Source organism: Lonchura striata, chromosome 28, assembly GCF_050655825.1.
Source record: "Lonchura striata isolate lonStrDom1 chromosome 28, ASM5065582v1, whole genome shotgun sequence".
Lineage (NCBI taxonomy): Eukaryota > Metazoa > Chordata > Aves > Passeriformes > Estrildidae > Lonchura > Lonchura striata.
Window position 1 is genome coordinate 7205168 of NC_140730.1, and position 15961 is coordinate 7221128.

General features: G+C 43.9%; 1 protein-coding gene across 1 annotated transcript in view; it reads right to left on the reverse strand.

Annotated features, from left to right (window-relative positions):
• Positions 1–15961, reverse strand: part of LMNB2 (lamin B2) — a 40481-nt gene that overhangs the window by 14363 nt on the left and 10157 nt on the right. The window contains exons 3-5 of the mRNA XM_021528183.4: positions 6009–6165; positions 5244–5369; positions 2722–2892 (exon numbers count right to left, since the gene is read on the reverse strand). Coding sequence (XP_021383858.1) covers positions 2722–2892; positions 5244–5369; positions 6009–6165 — 454 coding nt within the window. The remainder of the gene's footprint in view (positions 1–2721; positions 2893–5243; positions 5370–6008; positions 6166–15961) is intronic.

Consider the following 15961-nt stretch of genomic DNA (forward strand, 5'->3'; position numbering starts at 1 on the left):
ACTGCAAGCGCCAAGAGTGCCACTGCTGCCACCGACCTTGGAATTGGCGGAAGTGCTGTGGCTGCCGCTGCCGGGAGACGCGGTGGTGCTTCCCGCCCTGCTCACCGTGGGGAAGGGACCACAGGATGCAGTAGCTCCAGCCACTGCACCCCCTGAAGCTGGCTCATCAGCAGCGGCTCCACCCTGCGATCTGGCGGCCAAGAGTCCCGCGCTGGACAATGAATTCAGCCCTTCGCTTCCTCCAGACTGCACCGAGTTCTGTCCCTCCAAGGGAGAGGGGCTGGGAAGAGGCACCGGCTTGGCCAGCGGCAGCGCCACTGCTGCTGGTCCCAAAGCTGGGAATGAGGGGTGTGGGGCCGCGAATCAGGGAACTGTGCAGTGATCGACTGTATTCTGCGGCAGCACAGGCACACTGGAAGAGAGGAGCAGCCCCTTGTTCTGGGCGGGCTTGGGTGGTGCAGGGAGCCCTGGAGCCCGGGTGGAATTTTATATTCCTGGGGAAACCCACCCTTCTCATACCATTTGCATCCTTATCTTGTGGTTTGTGGAGCGGGATGCCATGAAGCTGTAGGAAGACCCATGGCTAAGCGGAGTGAGGGGAGAGCAGAAACTCGGAGGAATTGCCGCATTTCTCGCAGCCTGTTGGGGACGTGCACTGAACTGTAAGGTTGGGAGAGGTTGCTGATTTATCAGTGGTCCTGGAGTGTCCCAGGGACCCCAAATTCAGGGGCCCCAGGAAATACCAAAGAGAAGCTGGGGGCCGAGCTGGGTGAATCTTGGCTCAGCAGAGAGCCTGGGCTCCCCGCCCCCCTGGCTGGATTTGGGACACTTGGCCCTGCCCACGGAGCCGGGTCCCCCGCCTTGACAAGCATCGCTGGGTCCTAGAGCCTGCCGCTGGCTCTTCAAAAAAAAAAAAAAAAGGCAGAAAGAGCTGTGTTTTCACTGACAGCTCAAAGTACTGGAAAGCCACAAATCAACCTCAGCCCAAGTGATTGAATTAAGGGCTGTGGCCATGGCATTTCAGAGATTTCATGGCATTTCAGAGGTTTCTCAAGTGTTGTGAATTTAGTCCTTTCTAAATTGGGTCAATTTAATTCAATTGTTTTGAAAGCTTTGAGGATGCAATTTGGACCTGAGTTCAATTTCATCACTCAAGCTGTCCATTGAGGACATGATTGCATAGGCAAAGCCTTGCATGATTCTTTTATTAACACACACCTTGTAAAAGCAATTCTGATGAATGCCAACCAATGTTTCACCTGCTGCATCTTACTGGCTGGGACAAATCCCAGAGGCCTAAAGGCTTTGCAGCTGTGGCAAACAGATGTTATGCATCTTGCCAAATTCAAATTTGGCTGATTTGGGTATGTGCTTGTGTTGTAAATACCTTCTTTTCTGTCATGTCATGCTCACACTGGGAAATGGGTTTTGACAAGTTGGACTGCCAGTCCTTTGACAGTTTGACAATGAGTTGTTACAATCTTAGAGTTGGTAACTGATTCCTTGAAAATTATATGTTTGGAAGCTCTTTGACCATTCTGAGCCAACATCCAATGAGGTTTTGAATTATCAACTAGTGAACCTCGGAGTCGTGTTTGTCCTCTCTTCTGCAAAAGGCCCTGCAGAAAGGAGACAAACACCGCCTCCTTCTTTAAACAAAAAGGGGGAAATGTGGGTCTCAGATTCAGTCAAAGAGAAATTGAGAGTGTCTATCCAGGCAGAAGCCTGGGAAAGAGCTGGAGAAGAATGTAAATAATTCTTTATCTCTCTTGTTATTCACATTGTTTATAGTTAAGTTCTATCACTTTGCGTCAAGCACTTTGCACCAATGCTGTGAGTTGTTCTCACTTCAGGTCCAATGTAATTGGCCCTCACGAAGCTCTGTATAAAAGAGCAGTGTATTTTGAATAAACCGGAGTTTTTACTCTCAGCAGCCTTCTGAGTAAGTCTTCTCATTCCCGTCCTGCCTCAACAGTGACAGCAGGGGGCTGGTCTAGATGGCTTTTAAAGGTCCCTTCCAGCTCAAACCACTCTATAATTCTATGATTTCCAATTACATACCATGGTTTTCATCATCAAAGCTGGTTAAGAAAGATCTGGTATCTTGCCTGAAGCTTCCCTGTCACCAAAGAATTCACAGCTGCATCTAGTAATTTTCCAGTCCAGAACTATCTTAGATCATTGAAATGTTGCAAGGCTTAGACATATTTAAAAGTGTATTGGCGTGATTATGAACACTGCAACAGCCACAGTTAAGAGCAAAGTGACAATGCCCCTTAGATAAGAAGCCCCTTCCAGTGTGTCTGTGTTAGTTTGCAAGCTCACTGCATCCAAGCAAAAGCCAATACTGAGACACATCCACTTCCAATCCCCCCCTCCAGCTTCTTATGCACAACATATTGACCATATTGCAAGTTTTCCCAACCCCTCCATTTGTGAAGAAAAACTGGATCTACTGATATAAGAAAAGAACCCTTATAGCAGAAGACATTGTCTAATCAGCTACTGTTTGACATCCACTATTCCCACTGTGTCTTCTGCAGAGACCAACAACAGCTCCACATGTTTTCTCACTGACCTCTCTTGACTAAAGCTATTGCTTCTTGGCTATAACCTCCCTGGAAATGCACCTTCACACAAGTCCAGTAGAGCTGGTAGAAGTGGTTTTTATCTCAAAAACTGGGCTTCCAGTCTGACAGTGCTGTGGACAGCAGTTGTTACCTTAGCCTGATATGTCTGCTCCAGCTCCATCTTATACAGTTTGACTTGTTCATCATGTTGATTTCGCAGATCCTCCAGAGCCTGGGTCATTTTAGATTCATACTCCTGTTGGCGGCTTGTGTCCACCTCAATCAAACGATGTTCATGTCGTTTTCTTGTTTCCCTTATTTCCTACATACACACATACAAAGAGGGACAAATTCCCACACTAAGGTAAACAGTTCAAGTATTTACATTCAGACAACAATTAACTACTGCAGTACTAACTATTTAGCATAATGGAGCTACAGTATTACAGGCATTTAAGCCTGGGAATTGCTGCGTGCACTAACAGATTCAAATTACTGTTCTCATTTGTCAGGATGTAATTCTTAAAGTGATCCAACTTAACACCAGCTTCAAAAATACCTACATACTGTCTAAGTAAGGGGCTGGTTTATGCTACAAAAGTCAACATGGGGGGAAGGGAGGTGGAAAAAACATCAATTTTTACATAGCAAAGAGATTCCATATGCTTCAATACAAACCCTGTCATCTCAATATGCATCCTGACATTACAATAGCAGTCTACAAGGAGTCAAATGAAAATTAACACCATTTGTGAACATTATATATATTTTAAAAAATTATAGAGAAAAACTGCATCTTCAAATTTCACTCTTAAGCACATGTGGGTCTCATCTATGTTCTATATACTTGATGTCCTCTTCTTATTAGATTTCGATTACAGCATTAATAAAGTAGCAATCCAAGCAATCCTGAAGACATAATTTTTTATGATCCGAGTTCGCACTGAGAAATTTTCATTTTTAGAAGTGTATTTGTTTTCTGTGCTTAAGAACACTGGTTGCAAACTAGTAAGGTAAGGTTTACTCATGCACATATTCATGCAGAGACTGGCTAGATCTGAATGTGTGGTATGAGAAAAATAATTTCTTCCTTCAGGGCAGGACAAACAACCAAGGAGTAGCTCTGAGTACTGGGAGGACGCCTGAAGTTAGCAGCAGGGCCATGAGGAACAAGAGCAAGTGAAGCAAGGCTCAATTTTGCTAGACTGGAGTCATAGGAGGCTAACACATACTCAAAACAACTTTACTAGTTGTTTAACAGAAATGCTCTACATCTAAAATAGATTCCCAGAAACATGTCCTTTTACTAGCAGCAATGTGCTCTGAAGTGATATGGAATAAACTTTTCTTTCTGTGGTTAATTTTTACACCAAGAAAACTAGCAAGCAGCAGTCTCTCAGTAACTGTAGGCAATGACAGCTCAGAAGCTAAAGGAATATTGTGGGGGACTACAAAGGATCAGGTGAAGGGCCGAGCTGATCCAGCAGTTTAACACCACTAGAATAAGCAGGCTTCACTTGCCACACCCCCAGTCATGATGACTCAATTCTAATGGAGATTTGGACCCTTCAGTAAACCAAATAAATTCACTAATGTAAAGGAAATCAATTTATTGCTTCATGTGTTGAATTGGTGCATACAAGAATCAAAGAGCTTCAGAAATGGCTAAAGAACATACCCTTGAGCACAGCAAGCTTTAGGATTAGCTTCTGCTATCTCATTTAGTTTCACCTTCATTCAATAACAACACATTATTCCCAAGAAGAAAAGTTATTTTAAGGTCCTACAAGCAAATAAGGATCTGTCACCGCAGTCAGTGTACCAATCCAACCACTCCAGGGCATAGAAATGAGACTATGGTCAGTACATCTCAGGCTGATCTCCCTGGTTGGCTTTTTTGCCCTACTCCAGCCCCTGTCTCCTGTCCTTAGCCACATAGCCCTGTCCCTGGCACTCATCTGGATTCTGTGGTAAATCAACTCAGCCACTAAGCAGTCAAAAATTAAACTCAACCAAGAAAACTTTATTATGTTTCTAGTTAATCTGGTTGAAATGGTTAGGTGAATCACACCTAGAGTAGATGAGATAAACAGTGGAAGCAGGTGGCGACTGCTCAGCAGCCACTAATTGAATGAGCTAGCAGAGCCACCAGAGATGGAATAAACAGACATAACACTTTGCATCAGGTACAGAGAGAGTCTTGCCTTCCTCTCCCTATTCCCACTATTACAAAAATTTTGGTCTTTACTAGAACTATTCACTTAACAGGCAGAAAACTACCTCTGCAATAAGCAAGGCAGTTGCATACTATTCTAGTCAATAAAAACAGGTTATAATCAGGTCCAGCAACCAAAGCCGGTGTAAGTAAAGAGCAGGATCATGCAAACAGGTCCAGAGAGAGGGAAAAAGATTTTCCCTTTCCCACAGCAGTCAGCTGGCTCCAGTTCACTTGCCCATGGAACAATACTCTTGTCACCTGGTTCTCACACTGATTCCACCACTGATTTACCATGTAAACAGGTATAAAACCTTCACATATTTTATTACTCAACCCATTTATAGGAAGGATAATATTGATTTTCTCTGCCTGGACTAGTTAGTAGTTGCTCATAGTCAATTTGATTAAAAGCTACATAACTTTAGACAGTGGCAAGATTACTAGATTGATAATACCTCCTCAAATACATTCTTCCTGAAATCCAGATCCTCTTGCAAACTCTGGCACCGATTTTCCAGGTCCACACGCATGAGTGTCTCCTTCTCCAACTGCTTCTTTGCCACAGCATGACCATCTTCAGCCTAGTAAAGAATTTTAAAGATAATTTTGTCTGGATTCCTATCGTCCATCCATAAACCTCTTACAGTCTTCATCTGATGTCTTTGGAGCAGTTACTCACAACAACAAAACTAATATCTAGCCATTGATTTAAAGAAAACCAATCCACACCACCACCATAAAGAAAACACAATAAATAAAAAAGCTCCAGAAAAAAAAAAAACAAGCATATCAGCTATTTAAAATGTAGGATTAGTTCAATACACTCTGATAAGGGGCTAAGGATTATTAATTCCTCATGCACAATACACTGCACTTTCTTTTTCTTGCTAGCAATGTCCCACTGGGTACTCCAGCACAGGTGTAAAATAATGCAGGACCTTACAAAGGATAATATTTAATGACTCAAGATATAAACACATCAGGAATTTAAAAAAAAACAAACATCTGACAACCAAAATGTCTAAAACATTGTCTTGCTTTGGATATTTTACATAGATTTCTTAAAATTTCATTCTGTATCCAAGAGGGGCAGCCAAAGATTCAGCAGTGAGCAAGGTGCATCATTGATGTCCAGACTATAAACTAACTGCAAAGAAAAAAGGGAATTTAAGCTACACAGCCTGTCCTGTGCTCAAGCAAGAGAGCATTCCCTACCATACCTTAGCAAGCTGGGCACGCAGATCAGCCACCTCTGCTTCCAGACTGCGTTTCTCATTCAGGACAGTATTGAGTTCTGCTTCACTTCTATGGAAGAGAACTTCCAGATCCTTGATACGACCCTGAGCCACAGACAAATCTGCATCTTTCTTCTTGTAGCTGGAAAAACAAAAGTACATTATACTTATATGGGTGCACACCCACCCTGAGCATGTTTTAATTACAGCCACAGGTATTTTGTTATCAGATACCTTTCATCAAGCCCAGCTCACCACTACATGGCTCCTACAGTAGTCTGCAAATGCTGCTGATCACTGACCTGGAACACCCCCAAAATGTGAAGCTGGTACTATGGTCTGTAAATGCATGGTACAGTAAAAAACATGTCATGGACAGACAAGAGAAAAACGAGAAGGCAACTCTGGCAGCTAAGAGATGGCAACACACACAAAGTATAAACAGTACTTTTTTATTTGGCAGCTTCAAATCCGGTACCTTCTACTTTGCAGTACAGTCCATGAAGCAAACAAAGTGCATGCAATTGTGATGCTACATTTTAGTTAAATGGTATGCTCTGTCTCACCCGTCAAAAAAGTACAGTTTACTCCAAGCTTGTAATCCTTCCCTAAAGTATCATGTATCTGTAATCCCATTGGCCCAAGTCTTATTCTGTGCCCACTTTGAATGACCCTGATAAGTGTGATGGGGAGACCAGGCTCTCTTTGGCCCTTTTCTCCCTAGCTTCTCCCTCTCTCCTCCTCCCCTCCCCTCTCCCTCAGAAACCATGCTGCTTCCCAGGGGTAGGACCCCCAATAAACCCTCATCTAATTAGCACTCTCAGAAGCTGTGTGGAGTCTTCTTGCCTGCCTGCTGCTACCAGCGAATTCACAGCTTGGGGGCCCCCCCTGGGGACCACAGATGCAGCACAACATGCAGTGGTCAAAGAGGCCTGAACATCCAAGGGTTTACATCCCATGTGTAAGCCCTGATGTAAACCCTTGGGTTTACATCTGTCACCCAAGGGTTTACATCTCATGTGGTCAAGCGTATTCTTTATGATGTAATCCCACAAAAAGTAGTAAAATACAGTAATCCACTATGGAAATGTGGTCACCTTTCAGGAACAAAACAGTATTTCTTCAGCAGTATTCATTACGGGCAAAGCATGTCGAAGTGCTTTAAATATCATTATTTGAGCTGTTATATCCAACTTTCAGATATGCTCAAGATAATTTTCCTTCTGCCCACCAAGTAATTTTTACTCTTTTCATCTAACATAGTGACTTTCTGCAGCTTTTCTCAGCATGTATCATTATGTTATTAAAAATGGATCTGTTATGTGCTATAATCCTTCCTTGTTGCTGCTTAAGTTCACTGTTCTAGTCTCACACCACATGGGATGGAGGGAACAGTTTTTTAAATGTTTTTCTCTTACGTCATCGCAGACACCTTTTCTCCCTTTCTATCTTCACACTTCTAATCTGATCTATAGATCTGTAGTTTGCACCTGTGGTCCATAAGCTGTTTTAAGGGCCCACATAAATAGCTTTGAAGAGACTTCCTACTACATACAGGCTTTTAAAAGCTCTTTATTCAATCTGCAACTCCAAACATGGAAAAAAACTATTATGTTTCAAAAAAAAAAAAAAAAGCTGAAAAAACACTGTTCTAGATTAATACAAACCTTGCTAACCAGTCCGGATCCTGAAGCTTGGTTCCCAAAACGCTCAGCACTTGTACTGTCTTCTTGAATTTCTGATTTGCCTGAACTGGCCAGAATTACTTTACAAAAATCCTCCATTATTGAGTATTGGTGTGCCCTACACACAGTGCTCTTTACCTGTGGCTCATACAGTGGTTTACCAATGGTTTACATGGTTCAGCATGAAGGCCCAGGTAAATCTTTTTCTAAGCTGACATCTTTATTTTGTGATGCAATATGCTTGTGTTTTCTATCTGCATTTCATGGTTTAGATCTTGGAATTTGTTTTTATTTAACTGTAACCAATTTTTCTTATCATCAGTCCAATCTGTCACTGTGAATTCTGTTCTGCAACATATGTGCAGTGTCTTCACACTCAGCAGCTTCCTGGAGGCACAGACAAAACATGGCTTCTATTTAAAAGACAGTTATTTAGCAGTAGTCAGAAGGTTACAAGCACTATATTACACATGTGTTGTAAAAGAAGCCACTGTGCCTGTGTCACAACCAATCAGACCTGGGAGCCTTCTGCCTGTGCAGGACTCAAAGAGCAAATGCCACTTCACTCTGATCATGAACAGCAGTATGTGCTCACACAACCTCCTGCTTCCTCCCACCTGCAGAAGCCAGGCAGCAAGCGAGTGCTTCCAGGGATGGGAATGAATAGAAGTATTTGATGTACAGCTTGAACCATACAGAATTCTTGACAGTGCCAACCTATTCCAAGCAAACAACAGAATGGCAATGCTCGGGATCCCTCCTGGCCAGACTGTGCTGGCATCCTTGAATCTCTCCTCTGTTATGAGCTTGAAAGAGAGATAGAGGAAATAGTAGTGAATATAAACTTATGCAATAACCTACTCTTCCATTACACAGTTCTCAAAGCAAGTTTGGTCTGAGAGAAGCACCATCTGACTATCAGCATAGACAGGGAAGCTTCAGTAATGAGCTAGATGTCAAGTGAACACTGCAAATCAGACAAAAAATTGAAAGTTGTGCTTACAAGAATCATATTTAAAATCTGGCCGTATCACAAGCTAGACACTCCATGAACACTCCAAGAACATTACAAGCATCTCAATGGACTAGAAGGAATTAAATAGAAGAAACTCTAAAGCTGAGGAATTCAACTCTACTGGTATGAACTGTAAACACAGAGACAAACACAGAAAACCAGGTATTTTTTCCTCATCTATCGCACAAGACAAGCAAACAAAAAGAGTAAATTAGTTTGGTAGAATTTGTCATTGAAGTGACTGGTAAGGGGCAACTCAGTTGTCCACACTGGATGAGGGAGTGATCCAAGGGAAAATACCATCTCCATCACTTTACATGTACAATTTTCCACAACAAAGTATTTGTAACATCTCTTAGGGCTATGAAAAGTCTAAAGAACAGGAATCAACTGGATTCTCACTATCTGCCAAGTGAAGATACTTCTAAGGATACCTTAATCAAAACAGAGAAACACCATATTGCAGAACACGAGAGGTGAACCAAATTCCCAGTTACTACTGTTGCTCTCTTATGGAGTTTGCTTTAAAAGCCAAGCAAGAAGAGTACCTGCTATCACAAGACAAGAGAGACAACCTTAGTCCATGTGATGCCAACTGCCATGCAAAATATACTATCCAAAATAAATGCCAAGACTGCTGGCCTGAGGCTTTGAAGAGGAAAAAGTCCCAACAGGAACATCCCAGTAGGGCCAGATGGGATTCACCTCACTACACTTCAGAGGTTTTACAGCTGACCTAGTTACCGTAGGACTTTTTCATGGTTAACAAAAGGTGACCTAACCAAGTCCACAAATACCATCACACAGCTTGCCTGACCACATGCAGGCCTATGGTATTAGCCATGCTTCAACAGACTTTACACTGACTCACTCAAATGCAGATGCTTACACTATAGCTATTTCATGTTTGGACAGTTGTTTTAGGACAAATTACAAAAATATCTCCAATGGATGACTTTAAAAAGAGGGCCCAGCAGAGAAAATGAGCATCCAGTGATATAGCAAAATTTACAGAGAAAACATGAAATACTTTATCATAAATCAACTAGCTAGTCAGAAAAAAAATAAAAGACAGGAGAGGGAAACACTTAAGTCCTATTATAACCACTTAGCTGCAAATGAAGAGAGATGAGAAATTTAAAGCAGGCCTTAGTGGCACTGCCAGATTAAAATCTATTTTATAGATGACACCATTTGATAAACAGGTGATGTACATAATTACCTGCTCAGGAAAAATCTGTAATTCACAAATCTTATATATTAAAATAGGTAGCAAAATTCAATTAGAAGCAAAAATTTATTTTTCCACTACATATATTAACTTTAAAAAAGTTTATACTGCTAAACAGTGTTTTATTACAAATAATTCTCATGGGAATTGAAATAATGGATTCTACTTCACTTCAGGAACTAGTTTATTATGCCAATTCTCTGTGATGCAAACTGAACAGGAGTAAAAATATTTAGTCAGTACAAGGTCTTCTCCCAGCACATTTACATTGTAGCTTCATGTCTTTTCAAGGCAACACTGCTTCTATATTCCCAAACTGCTCAGAGCCAACCCTTTCCCTTTGCTTCCATCCCTCCCATCAATCATACAGTGAACCAGACAATAAAAATCATTAATTAACCCTCATTGGGTGGATCAATTTTAATCTAGACGTCTTGCTCAATCCAGTTTACCAATGTCCTGGTTTGAAAAGCAAAACCAGTGAGAGGCTCTAAGTCAGAAGTACAATTTATTAGGAAAAAGGGAACAGAGAACCAAATACATACAATAGCACAAAAGAAGAACCACTGACAGAGTTAGAGATACAACCTGACATTTGCTGGCTAGGGCAGTGGTAGCAGATATGGCTCTGTCCAAACAGTGCTCCTGTAGACTGATGTAGTTTCCCTCTGGAGGTCCAGTGTAGAGAAGGTCTCAGCTGTTCCCCTTGGAAGAGTGGATCTCCTTGCTGTCTGCACAACCCCGCTCATATCCTTGATGGCATCATTTGGCTCCTCCCTATGGGCGGAGCATCTCACAACAGAATGCTGTGATCTTATCAGTCATCTGCCTAAAAGAACAGGTCCTCCTGGAGGGACTTACCTCTGAGTCACGAGATAAGGAAAGAAAGGGATTGCATCTTGAGGTGGGGTAATGGAATATACCCCAATATTATAACCTAGGACATAATCTGCTCCTTATTCTATTACCACCTATACCCAAACCAACATATTTTTACAAATACAGACTGAAGCTTCACATACAGTTCTCGCTTAAAATTAGGTCTCCTTGTGGTACACAATGGGTTTTCCCATCCTTCTGCATTACCCACCAAGTGTAACCAGTTCCTTGAGCAAAAAAAACCCCATGGATGGGTTTGCCCCTGCCTGTGGTGGGGTTAATCCAAACAGTCTTTCCTAGAATGCCTTTCATGTGTATCACAGGAACGTTGTCTCCATCTACTGTGTGCAGGGGCTCAGACTGGGCTGGTCCAGCTCAATTGATGGATCCTCGGGTGTTGACCATCCACGTGGCTTTCGCCAAGTTCAGTTCCCAGTTTCCGAAGCTTCCTCCGCCAAATGCCTTCAGGGTCATTTTAAGCAGTCCATTACACCGTTCAACTTTCCTGGCAGCTGCTGCATGATAGGGGATATATCAATTCAATACCATGTTCCCTGGCCCAGGTATTTATAAGGCCATTTTTGAAATGGGTTCCATTGTCCAACTCAATTCTCTCAGGGGTGCCATGTCTCCGCAGGACTTGCTTTTCTAGCCCAAGATGGTATTCTGGGCAGTAGCATGAGGCAGAGGGTAGGTTTCCAACCATCCTGTGATTGCTTCCACCATGGTCAGTATGTAGCATTTACCTTGGCGGGTTTGGGGAAGCATGATGTAGTCAATTTGCCAGGCTTCCCCATACCTGTACTTCAACCATTGTCCACCGTACCACAGAGGCTTTACCCACTTGGTCTGTTTGATTGCAGCATAGGTTTTGCAGTTGTGGATGACCTGTGAGATGTTGTTCATAGTAAGGTCCACCCCCTTAGTCATGGGCCCATCGGTATGTAGCATCTGTCCCCTGATGACCAGAAGCATCATGAGCCAAACGAGCTAGGAATAATTCTCCCTTATGCTGCCAGTTGAGATCCACCTGTGATACTTCCACCTTGGCAGCTTGGTCCACCTGCTTGTTGTTGTGATGCTCTTCATTAGCCCAACTCTTGGGTATGTGTGCATCCACATGTCGAATCTTTACAGTCAGCCTTTCTATCCTGGTGGCAGTGTCCTGCCAAATCTCGGCGGCCCAGATGCGTTTCCCTCTGTGCTGCCAGTTGGCCTTTTTCCAGCAACTCAGCCATCCATGAGCAGCTGTAGAGATAAGAGTCTCGGCCACTTTTCTCATTCAGCAATATCTAAAGCCAGCTGGACAGCTTTAAGCTCTGCAACCTGACTTGATCCACCTTGCCCCTCAGTGGCTTGTGCAACTTGTCGTGTGGGGCTCCACACTGCAGCTTTCCATTTCCGGTTAGTGCCTACAATTTGGCAGGAACCATCAGTGAAAAGAGCATGTTGTCTTTCAGTCTCTGGTAGCTCATTGTATGGTGGAGCTTCTTCAGCACATGCTACCTGCTCTTCCTCCTCAGAAGACAATCCAAAAGTCTCCCCTTCAGGCCAGTTTGTTATAACTTTCAGAATCCCAGGGCGATTTGGATTTCCGATATGGGCGTACTGGATGATGAGGACAATCCATTTACTCCATGTGGTGTCGGTGGCATGATGTGTGGAAGGAACCTTTCCTTTAAACACCCACCCCAGCACTGGTAGCTGGGGTGCCAGAAGCAGCCGTGTTTCAGTGCCAATTACTTCCAAAGCAGCTTGAACTCCTTCATAGGCAGCCAAGATTTCCTTCTCTGTGGGAGTGTAATTTGCTTCAGAGCCTCTATAACTCCGACTCCAGAATCCCAGTGGTCGACCCCGAGTCTCACCAGGCACCTTCTGCCAAAGGCTCCAGAACAGACCATGGTTCCTGGCCACAAAGTAGAGCACATTTGTTAGCTTCGGTCCTGTTCTGACTGGGCCAAGGGCTACCGCATGAGCGATCTCCTGCTTGATCTGGGTGAAGGCTTGTTGCTCTTCAGGGCCCCAGTGGAAATCATTCTTCTTGTGGGTAACCAGGTAGAGAGGGCTCACAATTTGGCTGTACTCAGGAATGTGCATTCTCCAGAAACCTATGGCGCCTAGGAAAGCTTGTGTTTCCTTCTTGTTGGTAGATGGAGACATAGCAGTGATTTTTTTGATTACTTCTGTTGGGATCTGACGACGTCCATCTTGCCAATTGAATCCTAGAAACTGAATTTCTTGAGCTGTTCCCTTAACTTTGCTTTGCTTAATGGCAAAACCAGCTTTCAGTAGAATCTGGACAATCATTTCTCCTTTTTCAAAAATTTCCTTTGCTGTGCTCCCCCATACGATGATGTCGTCAGTATACTGTAGATGTTCAGGAGCCTTGCTCTTTTCCAGTGCAGCCTGGATCAGTCCATGGCAGATAGTGGGGCCGTGTTTCCACCCCTGGGGCAGTCAGTACCAGGTGTACTGCACTCCCCTCCAGTAGAAGGCAAACTGAGGCCTGCATTCTGCTGCCAAAGGGATGCAGAAGAAGGCATTGGCGATATCAATGGTCGCATACCACTTTGCTGCCTTGGACTCTAACTCGTACTGGAGCTCCAACATGTCTGGCACGGCAGCACTCAGTGGTGGTGTAACCTCACTTAGGCCGCAGTAGTCCACTGTCAGTCTCCATTCTCCACTGGACTTGCGCACTGGCCATATAGGGCTGTTGAAAGGGGAATGAGCTTTGCTAACCACCACTTGGCTCTCCAGTTTACGGATCATCTCATGGATGGGAATCACAGTCTCTGTTGGTGTGATATTGCCAACAGTGTACTGTTGCTGTGGCAATTGGTACCTGTTGCTCTTCAACTCTCAGCAGTCCCACAGCAGAAGGGTCATCTGAAAAACCAGGCAAGGTATTCAGTTTCCGGATGTCTTCTGTCTCTACAGCAGCTATCCCGAAAGCCCAACAATGTCCTTTTGGATCTTTGAAATATCCATTTCTGAGGTAGTCTATGCCAAGGATACATGGGGCCTCTGGGCCAGTCACAATGGGGTGTTTCTGCCACCCATTCCCAGTTAAGCTTACTTCGGCCTCCAATACAGTCAGCTGCTGGGATCCTCCTGTTACCCCAGAGATGGAAATGGATTCTGCTCCTACATAACTTGATGGCATCAGGGTACATTGGGCACCGGTGTCAACCAAAGCTGTATATTTTTGTGGGTCAGATGTGCCAGGCCATTGGATCCACACAGTCCAATAGATCCGACTGTCCCTGTCCTCTACCTGGCTAGAGGCAGGGCCCCTCTATGCCTGGTCATAGTACACATTTCTCTCTTCCTGCAAATAGCTTCCTGAAGTTCCTTCAAGAGGGTCGGTCATATCATTATTCCTATATTGTCTAGAATTTCATGTGTGAGAGACTGGAGCAGCATTGACTCTAGATGAGCTTCTCGTGTTGGGGGTTCCTCTTTTCAGTTCACGTACCCAGGCTGCTAAGGAGGAGGTGGGTTTTCTGTCCCACTTCCTCATGGCTTCTCCATGCTCCTGAAGGAAAAACCAGAAGTTACCTCATGGAGTGTATCCTCTCTCCTTGGCTGGGGAACACCGGCTCCTAATGGCAGAGACTCTTGTTGGTTCTGGTGAGATCTGGTCAACTTCTTCCTTAAGTTCCTTTTTTAGTTTCTGATGGCTGTCTTCAATCAAGCCCTAGACTTGCTCAGCCAGTCTTGTTTCTAAGGACGAGACATGGGTATGAAACGGGGCGGTGACAGTGTCCTCGTAAATTCTTAGTTTATTGGCTAAGACACCCACCCTGTCCTCGCCTTCTCTCCATTGCAGCGTTGCCAGGTAACGGGAATACATCTCTGTTCCAAGCTGTGCAAATATCAACTACATCTGTGATTTGCACTGGACACAATCTGAGCTCTTAGGAAGTCTCGTCTTCTGAGAAAATTATCTCCAGCACAGCCAATTCCCTCAGGCATCGGATACCTTGTTCTATTGTGCTCCATTTTCCTTGGTGTACGTGGAGGTCTTCTTTGCAAAGGTATCTATCCCTCATGCTTGTCAGCAGTAGTCGCCAGAGCATGAGAGTTTCTTGGGTTCTCCCAATCCCCTGGTCAATGACCACATCCCTGGACAGTACTCCCAGTTGCTTGGCCTCACTTCCATCCAGAATGGTATCATTGGCTGCAGCATCCCAGATGCGGAGCAGCCAGGTCAGGATGGACTCGTTCATCTGGCGGGTGAATTCTCTCTGCAGGTCATGCAGCTCACCCAGGGATAGAGACCAAGTGATGATTTCTGGCTCTGTCTCTTCTGCTGGGTGCGAGGGTCCTGCCACATCCTCGTCGGTCACTATGCGGACTGATTTGCTTTTTGATTTCTTCTTCTGAATGGGGGCAACTGCTACTGGTTCAGGCTGTTTGGGTTCAGTGATGGTCTGTGTGGAAATGCTGACGGTGCTTTGGGTTTCTTCCTCCTCTGTGAGTTTGTGTAGACACAGACACTGTTGCTTTATTTGTGGTTCTTTCTTCTTCTATGACAGTCTGCATGGACACAGATGCTGCTGTTTCACATTCGGTTCCTTCCTCTTCTGGCACAGTCTGTATAGACATGGATGCTGTTTCGCTGCTGGTTTCTTCTTCCTTTGTGGCAGTCTGCGTGGGCATGGATACTGTTGTTTTGCCTCTCCTTTCTTCTTCTTCAAGAAAATGCTGCACCACATCATATAGTGCTTTGCTCCTAAGCAGGTTGCAAGATGTGCAGAGAAGACAAAACAGAACTAACAGCAACACTATGCTATCTTTGGTATATAGAAAGAGCTCAACCTTTTCAAAAATGGCGTGTCAAACCTGAAAGGCTGGGAAAAGTAATTCTTTACCCCCCCCTCCCCCAGGGACTGGGTGAGATTTTTGAGGCCCCAAACATAGCAGCTTAGATGAGGACAAGAAAACAAAAGTGAATATATATTCCAAATTACATTCATTGTTTCTGAGGTTATCATGCTATAGAAATAATAGACCAATAATGCAATTTTTATACTGTATCCTGATTTACATAGGAGCATTATGATCAGCAGATAATGCCTGAGCATGGAAAAACATAGAGTTAGGTATGAGACCCATATAAACA